At 55.5% G+C, this 26397-nt stretch overlaps 1 protein-coding gene across 2 annotated transcripts in view; it reads left to right on the top strand.

Annotated features, from left to right (window-relative positions):
- The window catches only part of PAX7 (paired box 7), a 95295-nt gene extending 71837 nt beyond the window's left edge, over positions 1–23458 (top strand). For both annotated transcript variants that reach the window (XM_032864056.1, XM_032864057.1), the window contains exons 8-9: positions 15670–15916; positions 22959–23458. In XM_032864056.1, the coding sequence (XP_032719947.1) occupies positions 15670–15916; positions 22959–23074 (363 nt within the window). In that variant the 3' untranslated portion in view covers positions 23075–23458. The remainder of the gene's footprint in view (positions 1–15669; positions 15917–22958) is intronic.
- Positions 23459–26397: the final 2939 nt, after the last annotated feature.

Raw genomic sequence — 26397 nt, forward strand, 5'->3', positions numbered from 1 at the left:
CCTTTCCAGCAGTGTCCCTTTCCAGCAGTGTCCCTTTCCAGCAGTGTCCCTTTCCAGCAGTGTCCCTTTCCAGCAGTGTCCCTTTCCAGCAGTGTCCCTTTCCAGCAGTGTCCCTTTCCAGCAGTGTCCCTTTCCAGCAGTGTCCAAGGCAGAAAGAATCCTAGAAATAGTGAACTCAACCCAGTGCCTCCTCTTGCTAAGACAGACACCACGGCGGCCCTGCACCCTTTTCACTGCCTAGAAGGACTCAGGGATTAACAAGGCTTTTTGGAGGGCACGAGTCACTGTGCCAATGGCTGGACGGACAGCCTTGTCTTCAGCTCTGCCTCTGCTCCCAGTGCCATGGGCGATCCCCCACTTTGACACAAAGCCCTGGGAAATCTGGAGCGTGGAGCACCAGAAGAGGAAAGCTGGGTGGGATGTGTGAGGAAGACCCACCTCTGCCCAGCTCCTGTCCCTCCATCCTGCTGGTCTCTTGGGGACCAGTGAGAGTATGAGGGCTCAGCATGCATCCCTCTCTCCAGACAGTGGGTCTGACCTTTGGGGTCGGAGGGTAGTGGTCTTGCAAGGGCCCCTGTCAAGTGCCTTATACAAAGGGGGCACATCCAGGCTGAAATTGAGACGTGATGCCCAAGGCAGAAGTTCCTGAGCCTCCCACAGGGCCTGCCTTCCCTTCCCCACCACAGATAATGCTCCCACCCCAGCTCTTGCTCCCCTAACTCCCCATGTCCTCCCCCAGGTCCCCTGGATGCTGACCTCAAACCCAGCTGATTCCATGCTCCCTCTCTAGGGAGGAAGCAGCTGTCCCAAATGGGGTCCCTCCCTGCTTTGGCTCCCGAAGGAGCAGGAACAGGGTGGCTCTCTCAGCTCTGATATTGTCCATAGTGACGGCAATGACATCATCGATTTGTTTAGAACCTGGATATCCATGAATACCTTTGCCCTGTTCCATGATTTGATCTTCACTGAATCCTGAGGGTCTGGAATCGTCAGGCCCATTTTGCAGACTCAGAGAGCCAAAGGTCAAGATCAGGAACAAGGGATAACGTTGGCATCCAAAACCCAGGTCTGCCAGATGGCAGAGAGGTAACTCCCCTCTGTGCTGGGCTGCCAGGACAGGCAGAGGCTGGACTAGACCCTGGCTGCCCTGGGTCTGGTCTGGATTTCAAGGTCCCAGGGGATTCAGGAAAGTTTGAGAAGCGCCAGCTGAAGTGGCCTGTGCAACTGCCCAGCCCTCAGAATCCCCGTGAGCTCCCTGCGGTGACTCAGTGGACTGCCCTGGACAGCAGAGGCAGGAGAAGGGAGGGGCCTTGCAGGGAAGGCCTAGAGGAGAAGCAGGGGAGACGGGGAGGTGGCCTGAGGGTTCCCCTGGCCCAGCAGTCCTATGCTATGGTGACAGCCAGCTCGGCCAGGGTGTGAGCCTGGCACCTGGGGTGGGGTGGGCTCGGGTCTGGCACAGGAGGCTCCGGGTGGATGTGGGAGGCGCCTCCTGCTGGAGGTATGCAGGAGTGAAAGGCAGAGAGAGACACCGGCAGACCCATAAGAGAGACAAGGTCTAAGCGGCTTCAGGGAAAGGGAGCAGCAGGGGCATGGGGAGAGAGGGAGAGAGGTAGGGGGAGATAAAGAGAGTCTGGGGAAGAAGCACATGGAGGGATAGAAACAGGAAGAGAGAGACACCCAGAGACTGTGAGAGACAGAAACAGGGAGGAGAGAGAAGGAAAGAAGGAGAGACAGAGCTATTCGGGGAGGGGTGCGCAGACAGGGACAGGAACAGGGGCAGGAAGACAAAGAGCAAACAGGGAGGCCGGCAAGCAAGGCGTGATGGGGACTCAGGGACCCAACTGGAGGGACATGAACTTACAGAAGTGGGGTGGGGACAGGGAGCTGAGACAGGAGGGGGCCCCCGAAGCTGGAGGGGGTACAGGGAGAGAGGGTTTGAGGGAGATACAGCGGGCTCTGCAGCAGGAGCCCCAGCCCCTCCACCTCCCAGCTGTGTGCCCTTGGCTCCCTTCTCCTGCAAGAAGGCAGCAGCAGCAGAAAGGTGTCTTCATCCCCCGATGGTAGCCTGCTGCTCTGTGCTCCCTCCTCCCCGCTGCAGGCCAGGTGTCCATGGCAGCACCTTTTCCCAAGCAAAGGGGGCTGCCCGGGCCTGACCCCCAGATGCCCTGCTCCTGGCCCTGGCCTCCTGGCGGGGCAGTGGTTGGTCTCAGAGCCCCCAGAGCCTTGGGTTAAGAAGTCCTGCCCTTCTGACAAGTGTTTCCCTTTAGTTCCAGATGCCCCCCACCACAGGTGCTCCCTGTGATTAATGTCCCCACACCCCCCAGGCCAGAGACCAGCCCCTCCTCCCCAAGCCAGCGGCTGTGTGGGCAGCACAGGGACTGAGCCTTCCAGAAGCCCCTCCTTGTTCCTTCCTCTTCCTGCACCTTCTCCAGCCACCAAGAGCAGAGAAAAGACCCCCTCCTCGAAGCCACGCTCAGACGGGCCGGTTGGCTCAGGCTGAGGTTTTATTCAGGTCTCGGTTTTCCCATCTGTGTGATGGCATTAACAACCCAGCTTCCGCGGTCGAGAGGAGGTAGTGTCTTCGAAGGGCCTGGAGCCCCTTGGGGCGACACGGGGAGACTTCTGGGCTCTGCTAGATGCCACAGTCGCTAATGGTGGACGTGGGGCGCAGAATAACGTTGACTCGGACAGAGGCACAGGGAGTTGAACTTGGCATTGTCAGATTTTGGAGGGGGCATACAGGCTTCAGCAACTTGAAGGCTCTTTGCCGTGGCAGGGAAGGGGCCATGAATCATGGGGCGGGTACAACCAGGTGGCCGGACTGCTGTCAGGGTTGGGGACCATAGTCAGAGATGGAGACTAAGTTTGAATTGGTCAGGGTTGAGTGGGAGAGTTTTCGATAATAACTCTCCAGCTGGAGGCAGTAGCTAGCAGCTGTGTGTTCTTGAGCAAGTGACTTGACCTCTCTTGCCTTGGTTTCCTGCTCTGTAAAACGTGGGTACCGATCTCCCAGGGGTGTAGTGAAGAGCAGAGGAGTTAGTTAACACATGCAAGGCTTGGAACGCTGTCCAGATAGAGTGAAAGCCATGAAGGGCTGTTAGCCAGGATGCTGAGTGGTGGTATTTGGAGGTGTGATAGGCACAGGGTCATGGAGTTGGGCTGTACTGGGAGCTGGGGCCCTGGCCTGGCACTGGGGCGCACGCAGTGTCGGAGGGAGCCGGGACCCCATTCCAGCGCCTTTCCCCACTTGCCCAGCCCTCTTCCCAAATAACCCATGGCATCGCCTTCCTAGCCTGCAGGGCCCTGTGAGAAAGCTGCTATCTCTTCCCGCATCTCTCCGGGGCCTGGGGACCAGAGAGAGACAACATCTCTCTGAAGCCGTCCCCAGCCTCTTGTTTGTTTGGTACGTCGGAGCCGTGGGCACGTTTTTGCTAATTTTGTGACTGCCTTTATCAAATGGGGATTCACAGGCGCTTTATCCTCGATAAGTGGATTAGTCGGTGAACTAAATAAGACGCAGGGCTGCTCTGGAGAAGATATTTGTTTTGTGAAGAATGGAGCCTGCGTTCCCTGCCCTGTGCAGGCGAGGCAGGCAGGGCAGGGACGGCGCTGGGGGGCCCTCCACGCTCCTCCTCCTGGGGCAGCGGAGCTCAGACAGGGGAACTCTCTACAAGGCAGACAGGAAGTGGGGGGGAGCCTGGGTCCCTGGAGGACAGGCCCGTGGGTCTCTCTGGGGAGGGGAGCGATGGAACCTCGATTCAGTCCAGCCACTGCGGTACACCCGGGCTCATCTGAAGAGTGTCAGGTGGCTGGGCAGCGCCTTCCTCCCTTCTCCCTTCTTCCCACCTTCCTAGCCTCTCCCTTCCTTCCTCTCCTGTCCTCCTAGCCCTTCCACTTCCTTTTGGTTTCTTTTCCTGGTCCCTCAAACACCTCCGGGGGCCTTTTGCTAAGGACTGTGGACCCAGACGTGGGTAAGACTGGTCCTTGCTTTTGCAGACAGAAGCACAGAAGCAAACCAGTGGGATAGCAAGAGGCAACTCCGGTCGCACACTGGGCTTCTCAGCTTCTCTCAAAGTACCCCTGCTACGGGTTGAGTGTGTACTCTCGGGGCCCTGGGGACACAGACCTGCGACACAGACACGCACGCGCCTTTTGGGTTCTTTGCCATTGCACCGCCATATTTGTTGGTCACAACAGGGCAGTAAAGTAGGGTCGTGTCAGGTCTCACCAGGAAGTTGCACCACGTTCGGCTGGTGACTTGGCGTGATGCGTGTTGCTCAGCACCATGGCTGTCGGGCTGGCCAGGGAGGCGAAGAGGATGAGGCCATGTGGGGTCTGGGTGACCGAGAGGGTGATAGGATCAGAGAAGCAGAGAGTGCAGAACGAGGACCTGGGTCGGGGCAGCTGTGCAGAGGTCAAGGCCAGGAGGCAGCCAGCACGGTGCCCGGGACAGGGGTCAGGGCAGAGATGTGGGTTTCTGAGGCGAGTCTCTCTAAGAGACCCGCAGGTGGAGGGACATGCTCGGAGAGAGAGGAGAGGAAGAGGCGGGGAGGATGCTTCTTCCAGCTGTCCCCCCACAGCTGGATGAGAACAGGGTGAGCCATGGGGTGGGGGGAATCCAAACGTGTTCTTTTTTCCCTCCCATTTTTAATACAAGCAGCCAGGAACTTGAGGTCTCCGTTGCGTGCTGCAGCAAGGGTCTGGTTGCGGGCGAGGGGGGAGCGGAGACTCAAAGGAGGAAAGAAAAGGCTGGAGCAACGCATTTGAGTCCCCAGCTGGTCCTTAGCAGCGTCTGTCCTCCCCAAGCTGCCTCCAGCTGACTGTGATTTTGCTATTTATTTACATGTAATTATTGCTATGAGGTGCAGATATTAACGCTGTCAAGAGCAATTTGCTCTGACATTTTTCACTCGCTCCGTGCCCCCGCCGCTGTCGATGGAGCCCAGGGCTCTCCCTGCTCGGGCCACTGCGCGCTCGGTGGCCCGGCCGGGAACCACCCAGCCGGCAAAGAGTAGCGTCAACGAGCTCACCCGGCTCCTCTGCAAACTCATTAAGCTTTGAAATTGAATTTGGTCCAGGAGAGGGCTGGCTGGGCCCTGTTCCACCCAGCCTAGACTGGCTAGGGGCCTCCCCGCACCCCCTGCCTCGGAGAAAACCGGGCAGGGGCTGGTGGCCAAACCTGGCAGAGGGCAGCGGGTGAAGACGGTGGAGGGGCCTTGTCGGAGAGGTGGGTGTGCACACAGCCCCGAGACGGTCACGACGCGAGGGTAAGGAGCAGACCAGCAGGAACCCTCTCAGGTCTGTTACCTGGTCATCCTCCGGGAAAACCAAGCTGCTCTGAGTCTGAAGGACGTCACCACGATTGATCCCTGGACGCACCTAACAAAGAGGCTTTCCTATGGAGTCAGCCAAGCATCTTTGCCAGCCTGCCGGGAACGGCATCACGGGGGAAGGAAGGATGCTGAGCCCGCCCTGCAGTGGGGTCCTTAGGTAGATGCTAGAGGGAGAATCGTCTTCAGAATTATACCTTCTGAGTTCAGATCCCAGCCCAGCACTCACTCATTGTGTAGACTGTAGCCAAGTAATTCGCTTCCCCGAGACTCAGTTTCCTGACCTAGAACCTGGAACAGCCGATATCCTTATTTCCTTGAACCTAAGACAATTCGATGTTGGCCCATCCTTGATCTTATCAGAAGGCATCAAGAAAAGCTTCGCACGCAGCTCCGTGGTCACTGCTGCCTGACACGGATGCTACCTGGCTGCTGGGACAGCCCCGGCAACACATGACAGGTGGTAAAATGCATTCCAATCTCAGGAAGATGAAAATACCCATCCTTCCAACTGTAGGTTTAAGGGGTGAATGGCAGGGCTGCCTGCCCATAGTAGGTGCTTCATAAAGGAAGCCAATGATTAGTTTTCCTTTTGAGCCTCTCAATACGGGGTTGGGTGGTGGGGGGGCGGCATTCGGTCATTCTGTTCCGGGGACTTGGCTCCTTGGAGAGGGGATGCCGGGCCTGAGCTATCACGGCTGGGAGTCCTTAACGCATTGTGATATGTGCCAGCTTGTCTGCCCAGGTACTAACGAGGCCTCCCTGCCAGCACTCACTCCCTGCCACGGCCAATCTGTGTCCTCGTCTCCGGCAATTACCAAGGGGGAGCACCCCCCACGCCAGGGGGGCCAAGAGCCTAGGCCTCCTCCTTCCACTCCTTTCCCAACCTGGGCCCAGAGTCCAGGAGGCCCCCTTCGCCCCCCCCAATCCTCCCACCCTCCCTCCCCTTAGCTCAGCCAATTAGGCCCCTGACACCTGGAGCCACGGAACCACTGATGGACGAACTGTTTCTGTCACTTGCTCTCTGTCTTTCATTAGGGCTGCAGAGGAGGGGGAGCAGGAGGGGAGGGGGAGGAGATGGGATCTTTCATGCTTAGTAAGGCCAGATACATTAATTACAAAACGGCCATTTGCCGCGTGAAAGTGTGCTAATTAAATTTATGCAATCATTATCTTTAAATAGTCATATCTTTCCCGGCGATCGGCCCCTTCCTATTCCAGCCCCGCCGCCGCTCAGAGCGGATGCTCTAATCCCCCTCCGCCATTATCGCCCCATCAGAGATGGTCCCCGAATCGCACTGCACCCCACCCCACTAGCTCCCGCCCCCGCCGGCAGCCAGGAGTCCCTGGCCATCCTGGCTTGGACACCTTACCCAGGAACCATCCAGGGAGGGGATGCCAAAGCCAGCCCCTCTCCAGGGCTTCCAGATATTTCTAGATGTTTCCAGATTTTGGAGATTGACATCTCGTAGAGCAAACATTGGAGATGTACATGCATGCACGTGTGTGTGTGTGTGTGTGTGTGTGTGTGTGTTACAGAGAGAGTATCTTTAACTTCTTAGACAATGCGTGGGAGTCATTCTGTCCATCCCCCCAACTTTTAGTCTTTAGTTGGGCCCCAAGGACCCCCAGGGTGGGGAGGGGGCTCTGAAATCCATGGAGGGGAGGAGCCGGGTATGAGTGTGCCACAAGACCCCTCCATTTTTTCTTTTCATTCATGGAACTCCATGCCAGGCCCTGTGCTGGGGAGGACAGATAAACTCATTCATTCATTCATTCACTCAATCAATATTAGTTGAACATCTACTACATGCCAGGCACTGGGACTAGGACAGCAAGTCTGCCCCCCTCAGCTCCTGGCTAAATCCAGGTCAGGGTCAGGATCAGGGTCAGTGCCACCGCAAGGCTGACAGCATCCTCCGGGTGAGGCCCAAGCCCAAGACTTCCCATTCCTTTCCAGTTTAGCCTTCCTGCATCTTTCCCTGTACTCTGGGAGTTCTTACCCAAGCCGAGGCTGAAGACTTTCTCTGCGGAGTTTACCCTCCCTGCCTCCCTCTGCAAACAGAGCCTCTCTCCTGGTCTTTTCAGGTCAGCTGTGTTGGACTTTTACGTGGAAGGGAGAGAGAACCCAGAGGAGTCTGGGGCTGGGGAGTCCCCCTCCGGTCAGAGACAGCAGTCAGTGACCCGCTGGACCCCCAGCCCTGGGGCATACCCTCCCTTGGGGAGATCAGATAGAGGGGCACCCAGGACACATATTTGAACACACACACACACACACACACGTGCAATACTGGCACACATGTAGACACACACACACAAAGTTCATATATTTATACACAGTCCTCTCATGCACACACACGTGTGCACACACATAATATTCTGACACACATGCAATATTCCCACATGTGATATCCCCATGTACACCCACACTGTACACACACACACACACACACACACGCACGCACACGCACACACGCACGGACCCAAGAATGACCTAGAGCTGTCTATGGTGAAAGAAGACCAGAGTCAGGTGCAGGACCAGAGTATTGGACTAGAAGTCAGGGGTTGAGGGTTCTTGCCCCACTGATGCCACTCCCCCAGGTGACTCTCAGTGAGCCCCTAAGCCTGTCCCTCATCTGGAAAGGTTGGAGGCTTGAAGGGAAATGCTTCGGAAACTGTAAGGTGCTGTGCTGGGCCAGAAAATGGCAGTAGCCAGGCTTAGAAAAGCATTCGCGGAAGGCTGGTGGTGGTGCAGGAGAGAGGCTGGGGTCAGGGGGTGTGTGGAGGGGGCAGGGGAGCTGGCCAGCCAGGCTGGGCACCAGCTCTCCTGGTTGAGATGTGCACAGTGGAGGGAGGGTGAGGGCCATAGGCAGAGAGATGGAAGGCGAAGGGGGGCGGGGATGGGGAGACCTGCAGGAAATCTTGTTTGGAAGCTCAAAGTCAGCACCCGAAGCCCATTACCGCTGTCCACAGGGGGCAGGGAGAGGGGAGGGGGCCCGATCCTCTTAGCAAGACGGGAGCAGGAGAGAGGGGGAGCGGGGGTGCTTGGCTGTCTGGGTGGGTGATTTCTCGCTTGCACTAATCCCAGTGAGGAGCTGGGGAGGAGCGGTGGGACAGGCTCGGGGTGTGTTTGTGTGATGTGTGCCTGGGTGTCCACTGGGGGCTGCGGTAAGGTGAACATAGGCTCGTAGGCTTGCATCAGTGAGCTGGCAATTGTGTTGTGAGATTGCAGTGTGTGTGAACGTGTGTGCATGTTTGCGTGTGGGTCTGTGACACATGTGATGGGCTGTGACCTAGCTGTGTGCGTAGGCACACTTCTTCATGTGTATCATTCTTTGTGTGTTGGTGTTGGTGTGTCTGCCTAAGGCCGTGTGCAGTCGGCACGGGTGTCAGTGTGTTTGGTGTGCGCGCCCATGTCTTCTCCACGTGGGTGAGGACTTGCCGTCATTACTATGTGTGTAGCGGTAGTAACAATGATTTGAAAGCAGTGGCTTGCAAACTTGGCTTCGCATTAGAATCACCAGGGCCAGCAGACTTTAAACGCTCCTGATGCCCAGACCCTCAGACCAACTAATCAGCATCTACAGGGTGAGAGATCCTGGCAGCGGCATTATGTGTGTGTGTGTGTGTGTATATATATATATATATATACATATATATATATATATAAATTTTTTTTAAGATTTTATTTATTTGAGAGAGAGGCAGCACAAGGTGGGGAAGGGGCAGAGGGAGAGAGAAAAGCAGGCTCCCCGCTGAGCAGGGGGCCCTGATGCAGGGCTCCATCCCAGGACCCCAAGATCATGACCTGAGCCAATGGTGGATTCCCAACCAACTGAGCCATCCAGGCGCCCCTGGCATTGGCATTTTATTTTATTTTTTTTTAAGATTTTATGTATTTATTTGTCAGAGAGAGAGAGAGAGAACAGGCAGGGAGAGCAGCAGGCAGAGGGACAGGCAAGTAGAGGGAGAAGCCGGCTCCCCGCTGAGCAGAGAGCCGGATGCGGGACTCCATCCCAGGACCCTGGGATCATGACCTGAGTTGAAGGCAGAGCCTTAACCTACTGACCCATCCAGGCGGCCCCACTGTGTAGGCATTTTGAAAGACTTCCCCGCTGGTTCCAGCAGGCAGCCAAGGTGGGGAGGCAGCAACTGAGCAGACAGAGCCCAATGGGGCAGCCATGTCCCGCCTCCCCTGCCCTCAGTCAGCCCCCGTGAGCTCCATCTGCACACAGGGAGGGACTCCAGGCCCCGGGCCCTTGGGGACCAGGGTGCGTTGTGAGCTAGTCTGCCCCTGGTAATCCCTCAGTTTACAGAGACATAGATCATGAAGTTCAAGCATTGCATTCCATTCCTGGCCATCTGTGCCCTTGCCTTCTCCCCTGACGGTGGGAGCAGGCTGCCTTCCAAACATGTCCCCCTCCCTCACCTCTTGTAGAATCAGAAGTGACCCAGAGCTGAGTTGGAGTGGAGATGAAAGTGCTCAGGGAGCCCCGCCCCAGGCTGAGGGCAGGAGGAGTGGCAGTAAGCCCAGGAATGGTGTGCCATTGGTTTGTGGTGACACTCTCCTGGAGTGGAATTCACCACCCCCTTCAGGCCTCAGTTTCTGCTGGAGACTTCACAGACTGGCCATCAGGGCCCATGCCCTTCTGCCCTTCTGGGGGCAGGGCTTCTCCACCCAGAAAGCTCCCACTGTGTGCCAGGCCCCTGGGGAAGAAGGGATGAAAAAGACAGTCAGGACAGGTAGGAGTTGCTGGAGTCTGCCCTCCAGCGTACATGTCAAGCTCAGGCCAGGTGCCTCCTCTAAGTGAAAGTGGAGGGGGAGTTCGAGCCTGTGCTGAGAACAGGCCCCATGCCCGGCACTGCCTTAAACGTTCCAGGTCCATTTCCTCAGTTACAATGCTCCTATAGGTAGCTACAATTCTTGCCATGCCCATCGTACAGATCAGAAAGCTGAGGCACAGAAGGTTAAAGAAATCACCAAGGGTCCCAGCTCACCCGCGGAGGAGCCCAGATGCTGGTGCTGGTATTCGGGCCAGCGGCGAATGGCTGAGTCCCTCTGGGGCCTCGGGGTCCCCTCTGGCCCTGCAGAGGTGGGGCTCCCAGACCTGCCCACAGGTCCTGGTGGTCCTTGGCCTCCTCCCAGCCCTGGTCCCATCTCCAGGTCCCACTTTCCTGACCTCTCCAGGCGTGATCCCTGCCCCTGCTTGTCTCCTATGTGTTCCTCCGCGGTCCCCAGGCACCCACCCCGCACCATGCCACGGAGCCCCCGTGATGGCGATCCCCTTCTAATTGCAGCCTCGCTCCCGAAGCGTGCTTGGTTATCACAGAGGGTGCAGATCCCACCGCTCAGCCTCCTCGGTCCCAGGCCCTGGGGCCAGCTCAGGAGCGGAGGGAATTAATTACATTTTTCCCATCCCCTTCTTTTAAAGGAGGGGAGAGCGCCACCGCGTCCCGGGGAGGGGGTGGCGAGCGGAGGATGTGGAAGGAGGGCTGGCACGGTGCTCCCGCAGCCCGCACCCCCCAAACCTGCAAGTCTGTCCCCAGCGGCGGAAGGGGGATGAGGCCGCCCCTTATTGATTTAGTCTGGTGGAGGCTGGGACTGATTTAGAGCAGAGGGAGAGGAAGGGGCTGGGGGCGGGCGGGGGCTGCGGCGGGTGGGGGCCTGAGGAAGGGACGGCTGTCACTCAGCCTGACAGACAGCCCGGAGATTTGCCTTCAGATAAAACCTTACAGATGTGGAGGTCGGTATTGATTTTGAGTTAGTAACGGTAACGTACCAAGAAGTAATACATTAGCGAAAGCAAGGTCACCGGGAAAAAAGTAAAACCCACCGGGGGAGAGGCCTTAGCATTCTTGAGGGGGGTGGATTACCGCATCAGACTGGGACTTCCTCAAGTTCAAAAGTTTGCAGGCCCCAGACTTTGGCTGGGCCGCTAACCCTGGCCCAAGCTTCCTGCTTCTGTGGGCGGAGAGGGGCTTCCAGGGGTCCAGGGGCCAGCCCGAGGCCACAGAGGGCCACTTGGGTCCTCAGCACCCCCCACCGCCAGGTTGTCAAGGGTCTCTCTCCCCACCATCTCTGGCACAGCCTAGTGGGAAGCAGCACAGCTCCGGGTCAAGGAGACATGGGTTCAAATCCTAACCCTGCTGATTCCTGGCTTTGTGATCTGGGGTGTGCCTTTCCTCTTCCTGTGCCTTAGTTTCCCTGTCTGCAAAATAGGGGGAATAATAGCTCGGTTGCTCGAGGAGTCAATGCTACCACCTCTCTTCAGCTGGGTCCTGTCCCACTTGCTTGGAAACTGCCATGCCTGGAGACCGGGCATGGGATGAAATGGCAGCCCTTTGATCCATTGGCCGCCAGGGACTGTGGGAGAGAGTATGCAGCCTCCTTGCATCCTCATTCACACCTATCCCAGATGTGGATTTGATTTGATGTTCCAGGGCAAATCCCATTGAACAAATCCCATTACAGGAAAAATCTCCCCCGGCCTGAGCTGATGCTGAGCGCCCCCCTCCCCCAGCCCCTGGGCACCACACAAGCCCCTTCTGACAAACTCCAGGAGGCCTAGGAGCTCTCAGGATTTTCATTCTCAGCATTGACCTTCTTCCTATTTCTTAAACCTGCTGGGTATGCTCCCACCCCAGGGCCTTTGCACTTGCCAGCTCCGCTGCCTACAAAGCTTTTCTGCTACATCCTCCTTTGGCTGACTCTTTCTGGTCTTGCTGGATAGCACTTCTTGGGGAGCTCTTGCCTGACTACTGTATTTATTCCCTTTGTCTATCCTCTATAAACACTTCTCAGCATCAGAAATTATATTATGTATTTACTGGTTTGTTGTCAGCCTCCTTCAGGAGAGGCTGGCTCCAGGAGGGCACGGAGTGGCTGGTGCTCACTGCTGCATCCTCCATGCCCAGCTCAACATCTGGCACGTATTAGGTGCTCACTACAGATTTGTTAAGTGATATCCATGAATTCAGCCGGTTTTTCTGGGTTCCTAGTATGGAGCAGGCACAATGTCTGTGCTGGAGGGGCAGAGGTGGGTCCAACCCTATCTGCAGCCTGGCACATGGTAGCCTTCTATGAAATGTTTGTTGAATGAATAAATGAATGAATGACAGATGTCTTCGGGAAACCCCATATCACTCGGTAGCCAGGACACAACGTGTAAGGCAGGAAGAGAGGGAGGAGTTAGACTAGGTAGCTAGCGGTCTGATCACAAAAAGACTTTGTCCTGTTTATCTGGGAGGGAATGAGGTGCCACTGATAATTTTTTTTAAGATTTTATTTATTTATTTGAGAGCAAGAGAGAGAGAGGAGAGAGCGGAAGCTGGGGGAGCTATAGGGAGAGGAGGAAGCAGACTCCCTGCTAGGCAGGGAGCCCAATGTGGGGCTCGATCCCAGGACTCTGGGATCACAACCTGATCCAAAGGCAGACACCTAACTGACTGAGCCACCCAGGTGCCCAGCCACTGATAATTCTTGAATGCTGTGGTCAGATCTGTGGCAGTTCTCTGTGGGTTTCTGTCCCCCAGGATGAGTACCGTCTGTGCATAGCTCCCAGCCCATCCCAAAACATGCTCCTCCCCTCCCATTCCATCGTCTCTAGTGGGCTTGGTGTGTTGGCGGTGTGCAGGAGGGAGGATTAAACTGGGGTCTCACCAGAGCTGGAACACCCTCCTGAGAGCCTCCCCGTGCCCACAGTTATCCTCCTGAAGGAAGGGAAATGGGGTCTGTGTGTTTTTCTGAGCCTCTGAGTCTATTTTTGGAGTCCAGGCCTCCTTCCAGGGGAGAGCAGGGTTAATGTTTATATTGGGGTGGGGGCGGAAATGGAGTGGGCAGTGATTTTGTTAATTTAGATGGAAAGTGGAGTCTAGATTGGGCACCTGACGGGTAACATGGAAGGGAATCATGTCCCCTAGCCCCCTGGCAAATGCTAGATTCCTGAGTTCGCCCTCAGATCCCGCCCAGACACACAGCAAATCTCCTATGCCCCAGAGAACCCATCTGCACAGTCGGAAAGCAACAAACACAGCCCACACTGTCAGGCATCGTCACCCACCACCCCTTCATGGGGTCCTTCTTGCCACCTCCCCTCTGCCCCTCCCACCAAAGAGTGTGAGTTCAGGGAATCCCACGGGTCAGGCCATGGCCCAGAGTAGCTAGACACCTGCCCGGACCCTCCCGTCCTCACACCCCCATCCCCAAGTGTCTGCCTTGTTGATGGGGCTGATACACTGTCAAGTTCCCCCCCAGCTGTAGGGGAGGAAAAGACCAGCCCTCCCCAGGCCCAGTGCCCTTGACTCTGGCTCTGGGGGGAAGGGGAGCGAAAGGACCCAGGACGGTGAGCCCAGGGTGAGAGGATTGTGCCGGGAGCATCCAGAGAAGGGTCAGGGAGAGGCTGTGCTCCTGCTCTAGCCACGAGGGGCCCCAGCGTCACTCACCCCTGAGCAGCGGCTGCCCGGGGCACGAGCTGCTGCTGGCCCCTGGAGTGAGGACCTCTGAAGGGGTCAGACGCTCAGACCCACCCTGGAGAGTCAGTTGTGACTCTCAGGCGAATGGGCTCAGGCCTCTGTGGGGAGCTGCTCCCCACAGGCTTGCGGTGAGGTCTGGAGAGGCCTTAGCCTTTTGAAGGTCTCTGTTACTTTGTCTGAGGAAGAGGCCTCACGGCGCAGCCTCACACACCTGGGTAGGCCCCTGGACTGGGAGAGCCATGTGAGTTCATGCCAAGACAAAGGAAAGGAAGGAGAAAGGGAGGACAAGGCCTGGGGACTCTGGGGCCCTGTTTCCAGGAGCGCTGGCCTGGCGCGAAGCCCTCTGCACACAGACACCAACTCTTGCCCCCCAGCCACCCTCTGAATTAGGGACAGTCGTCATGTCTTTTCCTCAGGACTGCAGGCAGCCACATTGCTAAGGGACACCTCGGGCTGCCAGTGGAGGAGACCAGGGGCTGTCCCTGGCCTGAGGATTCCACACCCATGCCCTCGACCCCCGCCCTGCCTCAGTGTTTCTGGTAGGGACAAGTCACGGAGGAGAAGGTAGAAGTTTCCAGAAGGCATCCAGTCAGCAACAAGATCATTGCTCTGATGCCTCTAGGCTCTCTTCTCCCAAGAGGCAAGTGGGGAAACCAGAGAACACAGCCTGCCGCTTCAGCTCCCTGCTGGGCGGGTTAGCAGCTCGGCTTCCCACCTGACGCTGAAGCCTCCCTCCCACAAGGCATGTGGCTTCCCCAGGAGGCCAGCAAGGTCCTGGGCCCTGTGGGTCTGCAGCACAAGGGCCTGCCTCTCCATCATCTCCCGGGATGGGACGGGACACCCGCGCTTCCACACAGAGGGGCGCCTAGCTGCCTGCATCACCTTTCCCCACTCTTACCTGGAGAGCTGGACAGCAGCTGTCACCTCCTCCAGAAGCCTTCCTGGACCACCAGACTGGCCCTTCCCTGGGTTCCCACAGCCCCTGCTGAACGGACTCTGTCGTGCTCCTCACCACTTCATATCCTGAGGGTCTGCTCCCTGCTGCCTCCTCCACCAGACGTAGAACATCCCTGCCGAGGGCAGGGACCGTGGTTCTTCCTCCTCTGAAAACCCAGGGCCCTGCCCGAGGCCTGGGGCTGCAGTCACCATCAGTGCATGTTTGTTGAAGGAATAAGTGAACACATCAGTGAACTGACACCAGGTTCTTTAAGCTGAGTGTAGAGAGGTGACCTCCCCCTGCCAGGCTGGGATCACCAGTCCTATTTGCTGTTCTGGCCAAGCAGGGACATGGTGACGATCACAGACATCTGAGAGTTACCGGAGTCAGAGAAAGATACCCACGAGGCTCTTCAAAAGGATTGACCATGGATGTTGGCACTGTAGGGGCAGGATCTCCAAGTCAAGAGCAGAGCAGGCCTGCCTCAGGACAAGGAGTGAAGCTGGACTAGATCCAGAGTCCTGTTCTAACCTCTATGTTGGAAGATGGGGGCCTCCGAGTCTGACAGAGGAGGCATGGTTTCCTGTCTTGGAGGAGACCCTGTCTGATGGGAGAGACATCAGCTAGTTTGTGAGTTCATTCATTCATGCGACAGACACCAGATATCTCTTAGAGCCAGGCCTGGGATACCCAGGAGGGGAACGCGGCCCTCCCCTGCCCCCTGGAGCTCTGGATGAGGGGTCATTCCATGGGTCAGGATCCGACCAGGAGAAACCACCAAATGTCTTACCCACAGGGGCTAGCAAACCTGGTGAACTGAGGCTCTCGGTGCTGCACAGGGATGTCGAGGGAGCAACCCCAGCCAAGGGCCCGTCCTCCAAGCCCCCCACGCCTGCCACTCTGGCCGCGCTGATCGTCTCTCCCCCACAGGTAATGAGCATTCTGAGCAACCCCAGCGCCGTGCCGCCGCAGCCACAGGCCGACTTCTCCATCTCCCCGCTGCATGGTGGGCTGGACTCGGCCACGTCCATCTCGGCCAGCTGCAGCCAGCGGGCCGACTCCATCAAGCCGGGAGACAGCCTGCCCACCTCCCAGTCCTACTGCCCGCCTACCTACAGCACCACCGGCTACAGCGTGGACCCCGTGGCTGGCTACCAGTATGGCCAGTACGGCCAAAGTGAGTGCCTGGCGCCCCAGGCGTCCTCCTCCCCCTCCCCGTCCCACTCCAAGGACGGTCTGTTGATTTGCAGAGAGCTGCAAGATGGTGTTGGGGTGGGAGTGCCCATTTCACAGACGAGAAAATCGAGGCCCAGAAAGAATGGGCTGTTGTCTTAAGCTGATGCTGAGCCCGGGCCCTGCACTCCTGCTACTGTGGCTCTAGAGCAGTGCTGTCCCTTAAGACCATACTAGGAGCCACGAAGGGCATTTACAATTTCCTGGTAGCCACAGCTGAGAACGTTAAGGAGAAGCAAGTGGAATGATTTTTTGCTAACATTTTTTGTTTGACCTGGTATATCTGAAACGATCATTTTGACACATAATCCATATCGAGTTATGAGTGAGATGTTTTCACGTTTCTTTTCTCATGCGGCATCTTTGAAATCCGGCCCCTTTTAATTCAGACACTTAAGTTTTCATAGAACTACTCAATCCATATTTAAATTTCATAAAATTACAACAGAGTAGTGGGTTTACACACCCAAGTTGTTCCAGATATACTGTAAAGTTTCCCAATCATTAAGCTAAATCGAATTTCAGTCTTTCACATTTAAAGTAGATAAAATTAAATTAAAATGTAAAATCCGGTTCCTCAGTGGCACGGCCACGTTTCAGGGGCTCAAGGGTCACGTGTGGCTGGCGGCTGCCATGATGGATGGTGCGGTTTTAGGGACCCTGACCGTTTCTGCCCCTGGGTGTGGGGGGGACAGCTGGATTTTCCTTTCTGTCCCGTACCCAACCCCCCACTGTCCTCAGCCCTGTTTGCTCCAAACTTTAAGCTGGTGTCACGTGCCCTCCCCGGCCACCATCGCCTTGGCACCTTGCCTACATTCGGGCTGGGGAAGGGGGGGCGGGTGACCCTCGGACCAGAGGCTACAAAAGGCAGAGTGACCCAGCCACAGCCTCCAGCTGCCAGACGGGACAGTGTGAGGGCAGGCGGGAGGCACTGGGAGCTGGGGTCACTGGGAGGAGGCTCCCCTCCTCCCCCCACCCCGGCAAAGGCCTCACCTGCTGGTGTCAAACTAATCAGAAGGGCATTGGGTGAGAGGCTGAGGTCCCAGCCCGAGGGCGTCCTCTGCCCTCCTCCACCTCCCTGACCTCTGCTTCCTGCCCCCCACACCAGCCGCTCCTCCTCGCTCGGCCTTGGCCTCCACAGCTAAATGAGGGCCAGCTGTGCCGGCCTCCACCTCCAAGCTGTGCTCATGGCCCCCACCCCGTGTGTGTGTGTTTGTGTGTGTTCAGTGCGTGTGTGTGCACCTATGTGTATGAGAACACACACAGCATAGACAGGTATGATTCGTGTGTCTGTGTGTGTCCTGTCGTTCAGCATACACGTGTTTGCCCACACATCCTTGTGTGTGGGTGTGTGCTGTATGTGTGAGTGTGAGGGGCACACGTGAGTGTGTGTACACGTGGCTGTTCACCTATCTGAGTTTAAATGAGCCTGTTGTGTCCACGTGATAGGCGTGTGAGTCTGTGTGTGAACACGCAAGTGCTCACATATCTGGTCCTGTGAGTGAGTGTGTCTGTCCTGCATACACACGTGTGTTTCAGTGTACATTCAGGTGTGCACAGGTGGTGTGCCTGTATGTGTGATGTCTGTGATGGGCATATGTCACTCTGGGGACGTGTGTAACAAGCAGGTGTGCATGTGTACAGACGTGTGTAAGGGTGTGCAGATACGTACATGTGGCTCCATATCTGAGTGTATACTTGTGCGTTCTGGTATGCACAGATGCTTGCCTGTGTCCACGGATCTGTAAATGTCCTGGAGTACATGCACACTACACGGGCGGTGTGTAAATCTGGGTGCGTGTGTGCTACGTCGTGTACCTAGGCGAGGCCACGTGTACCTGTGTAGAGCTGTGCCTCGCGGCACGGACACGTGGTGTTGCCCATGTGTGTAGCCGTGCCTGCGTGGAGTGGCGCGTGTGAGGGACAAGTGTGTGCAGGGGATAGAGCACGTGTGTGCAGGTAGGGTGGAGGGCAGGGCTCGCACGTGTGCATGCGAGTGTTTCCAGAGGGGCCCAGGGCGATCCCCAGGCTCAGCCCCCGTGCCCAGGCAGGGCGAACGGGACACACATGCTCTTGATAAAGAGTTGAGAGCGGCTCCGTGGAGGCAGCGGCCGGCCTGGGGCGGGCGTTAGTCACACCCGGAGCCCCGCGCCCTGCTCCAGGGGTGCCTGCCCAAGTCGGAAATAAAATTAACCCCAAAGTCAGCATGGGGGCTGCAAGGAGGGGGGATCAAAAGGGAAAGGGCCCAGGAGGCGAGAAAGGAGTGTTTGTTCCCCCTCTGCTAGGGGAGAAGCTGGCCAGAGCCATTTCCCCTCCCCCTCCCCCCTCCTGCCTTTCCGTTCTCCTCACTCTCCCCTTCTAGCTCCAGCCCTGCCTCCCTGGCTCCTCCAGGGGGTGGCCCAGAGCTCCTCCTGAGCCATATTCTCCAGCCCTATCCAGAAGGCATCTCTGGGGCAGACCCCACCCCTCCCCACAAAGGTCCCAGGGTTGGGCTGGGAGGGGCTCAAGGGAGAGTTGGCCCCACTATCACTGATTCTGCCCCCAGATCCCCCTGCCCCTGAGCCTCAGTTTTGCCATCTGGGAAATGGGAATCCAGGGATGAGACCCCCCCAGAGATTTTCCATTGCGCCTTCTTCCTCACCTTTGACATTCTGGGACAGCCAGGGACAGGGACAGGGACGCATCATGTTGCCACTGACCACCTGCCCCATGTTCATGGGAGACCAAATACACCTATGATTGGATTCCCAGCCCATGTGCAAGAGTGCACATCCCAGACAGCCTCCGTGCCCTGGTCCGCCCATCCCCTGCTCCCATCTGTCCCAAGCATGAGTCCCGCCCACGCATGGGGCTGATTGCATGGTCCTCATTTCACGCCATTCTCAAAACCCCACCCCAAGTAGATTTTATTTGTCCTCAGCTTACAGATGCAAGAGCTAAGGCTCTGAGGCCCTAGGGACTTCCCCAAGGTCACACAGGAGATGAACGGTGGGCCCTAGGTCCCCTAACTTCCAACCCATTTCTCTTTTGGCCAAACCACCGACTTGTGTCAGATACTCAGTAATGATACACATCTCAGCCCACGTTTGTATAACAGATTCACGTCCACGACCCCACAGGCACCAGTGCGCAGAGAGCTGCACACACACACACTGATTCCTGAGTGTGCACTAACATGTGTCTAGACACATGGCTTTGAGGTTTATTGAGCACCTGCTGTGGGTCTCGCTCTCATGGCTGCCCTGTGTGGTGCACGTGGTTTATTCCTCCTGGACAGAGGAGGAAGGGGATCCCAGAGAGGCTACTTGCCTGAGATCCCGCCTCTGTGTGAATGCAGCCACGCCCACAGCCCCGCCCTCAGAGAGCCTTGCTGGTGGGCGGGGCACGTGCACATGGCCAGACTCCTCAGCTGGAGAGTCCACTTCTCTGCCTGGGCCCCTTGTCTTCCTAGCAACACCTCCACACCTTCTTTTCTTGTCCCCGGCCATCATCTGTCCATCTATCTGTCTCTCCTGTCCCTGGAGGGGGTGGGGGCAGGGGGCAGGGACGGGGCACACAGCAGATTAGTATGGCCCTGGTGTTCCCAGAGGCCAGGGCCGTACTAATGATGGGGCTGATAGAACGCAGAAGTGTGAAAAGAATTTTAATAGATCTGACAAGTCTAATAAGAATTTGTGTCTAGAAGGGTCCTCCTCTGGGGCTGTGGGCTGACGAGGCGGTGATGGCTGAGATTTGTTTACTGGTTGGCATCTCCTGCCAACTCCCGATTAATCTAATTTGAGACATTTAGAGCCCAGGCGCGGGCACAAGGCAGAGGAGAAGGGACACGGAGAGACAGAGGGACAGGGAGGGCCATTGACAGAGGCCGTAATGAGAAATGTCACAGCCCCGCCCTCACCGGCCTCTGGCTTGACCCCAGGGAGAGGCAGCCTCTGCGGCACGAGGGGTGCCCTTGAAGTTGGCTGCTCATCAGCAAAGTTGGTTTCTTGGTGTCTCTTTGCCCATCTTGACAGGATGTGAGTCCTACTGTGCGCTGAGCCCTGCTGGCAGCTGCGAGAGGCTAAAAAGGATGACCCAGAGTGACCACAGGCACAAGCAGGACAAATTTGGTCTCCTCCAGCTCACATGCTATGTCTGACTGTGGGTCAGCAACCTTTCTGTGCCTCAGTTTCCACCTCTGGAAAATGGGAACAGCTGTACCATTGTTGAGATTGTTGGGATCGGTGAGAGGTGAAATGAGATTGCGTCCACCCAGCCTATAGTGAGTGCGCAATGCAGGAGGGATCAGGCTTTGTCTTTCTGATTGTTCCTCCCAGCCAGACCTTTCCATTCCACCCCCCGGAAGAGCTGGAGAGCCCAGCATAGAGTCAGGTATGAGGCACAATCAGGAGGAGTAGGCAGAGCCTTCAGCTAGCCAGGAAAGGTCACCTGACTTGACCACGTGCCCTGGGACCCCTCACATTTCCTAGAGTAGAGAATGGGGCCAGTGCAGGATTTGGGGTGTAGAGTGCTTCGTAGCCCCTTAAGTGCTGTGCACACACCAGGGGTTCCTCTGTAGGACGCTGCCAGTGAAGGTGTGGGGGTGGTTAGGAGCTGGCACCAGAGCACCTGGCCTTGAATTCTGGCTCCACAGCCTAAGAGCCATAGGACCTTTCAAGTTACACAGTGTCTTAGGGCCGGGCCTCAGCCGCATCATCTGTAAAGTGGGATCATGGACGTGAGCACACAGGAAGCGCGTAGACCAGGATGGGCGGAGCACCAGCTCGGTGGGCAGCAGTTCCTTCCTCTCTTCCTGCTGCTGCTCTGCAGTTCGGCTTCCTCCAGGTCCCCCAGGACCCAGATAAGAGCTGCTCCAAGAGATGAGATGCTTGAGGCCAGAGATCAGAGCTTCTCATGCTTCCACCCAGAGTGAGGGGCAGACCCAAGGCAGGACAAGGCTGGCCACCACCACCTCTGCTACCAGCTGGGAGTCTGGAGGCTGGTGACCTCAGGGACACCACTCAGGGGCTCAGCTCCAGCTCAAGAACCTGGGAAGCTGAGGAACACAGGGCCCATCCAGGCACTCCAAAAACCCCAGGACATTTGCATATCCTTTGGGAAACTAGGTGCAATCCCTGAGCCTCTATGCCCAGCATCTTAAAGTGCATCATCTCATTTAATCCTCATAAAAGCCCTTGAGGAGGCTGGGATTTATTGTACCCATTTTATAGACAAAGAAACCAGCCTGGAGAAGCAAAGTGACTTGCCCAAAGCTGCACGAACCAGAGATAGTTGGGACTCTGAGTTGTTTCATTTGCACCTCATTTCCTTCCTACCTTCATCAGGTAGGAATCCCACTGAATCCCAATCCTACAAAAACCCAAGGCCATTGAGCTCACTGAGCACTGACGAATCTCTTCATATACATTTTCTCACCTCATTCCCCACAATTCTTTGACCTAGGTGCTATCATCATCCTCATTCTATAGACAGGGAAACTGAGGCTTGTATAGGTGAGCTGGTGTGCCCCAGATCACAGAGTAGAAGTTGGCGGGTGCAGGATTTGAACCTCTAGGGAATATGTCCTCAATTACTGATAACTGCCCTCTCACTTCCCTGGGCCTTGCCCACTGGCTGTGCCCACACCTCCTGGCCCTACCCTCACAGTCCCTCAGTGGGCAGGTGACAAGGAGAGTATCAGGCCAGGCCTGTGATTCCAAGGCAGCACTCATTTGATTACTTCTCACCTCTGGATGCAAGAGATCCCAGGATTTGGATTGGCCACAGCCACGGATTCTGGCTTGGGAGGAGGCATCTCTGTGCCTCAAGAGACCTTGGTCACATGCCAGCCAAGTTACCTGGTCAGGGCTGATTTCTACTGTAGCCTCATGCAGGCACAGTTCATACAATCAAGACAGAACACATGCACGCTTGACCCAGCAGTCACACCTGCACACACACACATACCCTGACACGTGTACCCGGCTTAGGTATTACCCACCTGTATGCACCTACCTGTGTGTGCACAGGCATCCCCACTGTTCTACTCACACAGGTACACACGGCTTACCCGCATGTACATGTGTGAGCCTTGTTCATATGTGAGCGCTCACGTTCGTGCCCGTGACTACACAAAGGTTTTCATTTCCACTGTTTATGCATACTCAGACTCTCATCTCCCCACTCTGGATGGCCAGAACTTCAAAGCTAAAGGTCTCAGCTCTCTTCATATCAGGGTCCTGGCTTCTCCTTCTGCATTTATCCCTCAGCTCAACTGCAAATTCTACTTTGCTTCTTTTTTTAAATTTTTTATTAACATATAATGTATTATTTGTTTCAGGGGCACAGGTCTATGAGTCATCAGTCTTACACAATTCACAGCACTCACCATAACACACGCCCTCCCCAGTGTCCATCACCCAGCCACCCCATCCCTCCCACCCCCCCAAACCATAAGAGGCTCTTAATCTCTGCTTTGCTTTTGAGTAAGGGATGTTGCTTTGCCTCATCCATGAGCTGGGCTCAGGGTCCAGAGAAGACAGAAGGACCTTGCCCTCATTACTACCTGGGCTCTGTGGGATTCACTGGACTTTCCCCATAGCAGACATACATACAGGTGTGTTGGAACTAATTCTTCACTCAGCAATGTAGATATCCTCTGTACCTTCTTACAAAACCCATGAGAGAGCTGAGCAAATAGTAAGTGTTAAGTAAATATTTGTTGCATGGTCAGAGAGGAGATAAGAGGAAGAGTTTCATGAAAAGATGGATGGATGGGTGGGTGGGTGGGTGGATGGATGGATGGATGGATGGATGGTTGGTTAGTTGGATGGATGGATTGAAGAACAAGTAGACAGAAGGGTGGATGGATGAATCAATGCATGAATAAATGTATGTATGTATGGATGGATGGATGGATGGATGTGGGGCAGATGGAAGAATCGGCAAAAAGAACCTCAATTTCTAGGAGTTTCTCTCTCTCTTTCTCTCTCTTTTTTTTCCTCCAGCTGCTGTTGATTACCTGGCCAAAAACGTGAGCCTCTCCACACAGCGTCGTATGAAGCTTGGGGAGCATTCTGCTGTGCTGGGACTCCTGCCTGTGGAAACTGGCCAGGCCTACTAGGGCCCCTGGGACAACTTGCCCCAGACCAAGTCCCAGTCCAGCCCTTACTGATCCCTGAGCCTCCCAGCCTCCATCCTTTCATTGCCCTGGGGTCCCAGGAGGCCAGGAAAGGAGCCCATTCCCTTCTCATAGCCAGTGCTCTGGAGATGTGCAGCCAGTCTACCATTCACCTATGTTCAGGAGCCCAGAGTGACCCCCTTGGAGTCTGCCCCTCCACTGTCTCCCCCAGAGGGTTTCTGGTTAAGCCTGCAGTCCTCCCCCTAGTCAAATCCTGTCCTGGTCTCTGTGCTATCTCAGGCACAGAAATGGAAGCTCACCCTGAAGAGAGTACCTTGGGCACCCAAAGGAGGATGGTGGCTGGATGAGGTACTAGAGCCCTTTGGACAAGACTCCAGTGAGTGCCCTGGCCAGAGGTGGGGGTGGAGTTCAAAGGGTCACTCTTAGCTGGAAGCGCTGGGAACCAGCCCTCGCAGGTGGATCTCTGGCTTGGGCCCAGAACCAGAGCCCATTCCTCCTTTGGATGCCGGGATGTCAGCAGAGAGGACCCTAGCCCTGTGGTTTTCCCAGGGGAATCACCCAGGATTTCTGAGGACTCCAGGACCCTCCCCACACACCACTGCTGGGTGTAGGAGAGGAATCTAGCCCAAGCAGGGGGACCAGAAAGGGCAGATAGAGGCCTCCCAGGAAGCAGGGTTCACCAGCAGTGGGCTGCCAGGTACAAGGACCCAACCTAGGCACCCAGAGGCGGCAGGCGTCTAGACTGAAGCCCAAATGCCAACCTTGCCCACCCCACGTGGGGTCTGGGGAGCCCACGGAGCCCTTCAGTTTTCTCATTCTCTGAATCAGATGGGAGGCGGAAGGAGCGAGTTTTGTGTGAAGAGGCAGAGGGCAGGCTCAGAAGGGGGCTTCATAGCTGGGGTCCCTCTGCTTGTGGGCATCAGACCTGTATCACCAAAGTCTCCAGGGTTATGCCTTTGAGTCCACAACCCATGGAGCTGCAATCTCTCCCAGAGCCTCCCTCGGAGACCTGAACCTCTGGGAAGCGGTCCTCCATCTGCCCTTTAAGCCGCTGGGGTGCACAGAGCTTCCCTTGGAGCTCTGGAGGAGGTTTCTTGGACCAGCAAGGACTGCTTACCCACAGACAAGACCACTGATTCCCCTTAACATTTGGGGTGAGAGGGGGCGTGTCGCTGTCCCACTGACAGTGGCACCTTTCAGTGTTGATCCACTCTAGGCTGAGAAGGCCTTGTCTGGTCATCCAGCACAGCTGGGGTGGGGGTGGTGACATATGTGGCCAGTCTTCAGGTCACCACTCCTGTACAGGTGGGGGATGCCAAATGTTCCAGAGAATAGGGGAAAGGCGCCTTCCTTGGCCACACCCATGGTTTCCTCATATCTCTTCTCTTTAAAAGTAGAGACATTTGGGGAATGGTTCAAGCTCCTGACTATGCCTCCCTTGGGACTTTCCACCACCTTCACCTACTTTCAAAACTATATTCATCTTCTCCATCATCATGATTATAATCTACACTTGGATCACCTTTATCAAGTGCTGCTAGGTTAAAGGCACTTGTGACGGGAGACACAGCACTGAATCTGCAGAGACTGGGCCAGATTGCTTGTCCCCACCTGGGCATGTGAGGCCACCTCTTTGCTCAACCCGTGCCCCTTGCTCTCAGCCAACAAGACATTCCTGGAGGGAAGGGCTGCTGCCTTGGGAGTCAACCTGAGTTCCTCCCTACTGGGGAACTGGACTGGCAAGATGCTAGGATGCTTTCCTGCATGGACGCCTCCTCTGTGACAGAGGTTCACCTGCTTCTCATCTTCAGACTTGGTAATATCAAGCCTGTCCTGGACCGTGGCCAGGGGGGCTTGTATTTCTGGTGTAGAGGAACCTATTCATACATGGGGACAGATAGACTTTCTGGTAGCAGCAGATACCTGGACATGTGTAGCCCATGGAGTTCAGCCAAGGTTTCGAATGAAACATCTACTGCAGGAGACTTTTGATCCTTCAAGCTCTGGACAGAAAGGAAGACTGTGTCATCCCCTGGTGACCTGGTCCCCGTGTTTGAAACCAACACAGCCAGGAAGCAGCTTTTAAGATCAACCACGGTCTTCACTGACATTCCTTGAATGGTCAGTCCTCCCCGCTGGAAGACTGACTTAGAAATCGTTTGAGTCCCCTTACATACCCAGGAGCAGGGCTCTCAGGCAGGTGACATTAAAACCGCCCAGCCTCACCCCCAGGAGGTGACATTCCTATGCTAGGACCAATCCCAAACATCTGCCCTCTGTGATGAAATGGGAATAAACCAAGTGACTTATTATGTCCAACTTCTCTGGAGTTCTCCCAAGCAGCCATCTTGGTAGTAAATGGGACTTATTCCATCTGGAGCCCCGCCCCCTCAGAGAGAGACCCTGACCCTGATGGGTTTTCCCTAGAACCTTGTGTATTAATGTGTCTGGCCAACTTAGTTCATAAAACTCTGTCTTGTGTTGGCAGCTCACCCTTTCACTGGAGAGATAACGTGGGACAAGAGGTACAAGGCTTCAAACTCGAGGGTTGACCACAGCCTAGAAAGAAGGCCTGAAACTCAGTGGCCATGCCAGCCCAGAAACAATCCCCATCTATTCCTGTAAATAGAATCCATAGCAAAATAAGAGATGTTTCCTCCAACTTATCACAAGTAGCTGTTGGTCCTACCTATGGGGGGGGTCCCTCTTCTGAACTCATTGTATATTAGTTGGAAATGTGGTGATGTGCTGTTCGTTTATAGGGAGTTGACTTTTATATAAATATATATATATATATATATACTAAAAAAGGAAAGAAAACCCCCACAGTGTGTGTCGTGCTAGTGCCAGGGACCATCTGTAGGGATATATCTACATATTGTGTGTTTCAGATTATACATTCCAGGCTCTGTTGGGTTCTTTCATTTTTATTGCTTTGTTTTCTCATTTGGTATTTCTCTCTTGCTATGAAAAAAAAGTGATGTGTAAGAACCAAGCTATGCTTTATACTCTTATTTTTTACTTGATTTACCTTTCCCATTCTTTTGCCAGAAGAATATGAAGAAGAGAGATAGAGAAATGAGAGAGGACAGAAGGATGAAGAGGGAGTTTTGCCCAGAAGAAAAATGAGAAGGTCAGATTTCCAATCTGACTATGGCTTGAGAGCAGAACAGGTCCCAGACTTTGCCCAGACTCCACCAAGATCCAACGTTGTTTTAGATGGAGCTGGCAAAGCACTCTGAGATTTGAATCCTGGAACTTGGTGAAATTCCATGATTGCCCAAAAAAGACATTCTCTGTGGCCT

Source organism: Lontra canadensis, unplaced genomic scaffold (genome assembly GCF_010015895.1).
Source record: "Lontra canadensis isolate GAN:19392208 unplaced genomic scaffold, GSC_riverotter_1.0 scaffold25, whole genome shotgun sequence".
Lineage (NCBI taxonomy): Eukaryota > Metazoa > Chordata > Mammalia > Carnivora > Mustelidae > Lontra > Lontra canadensis.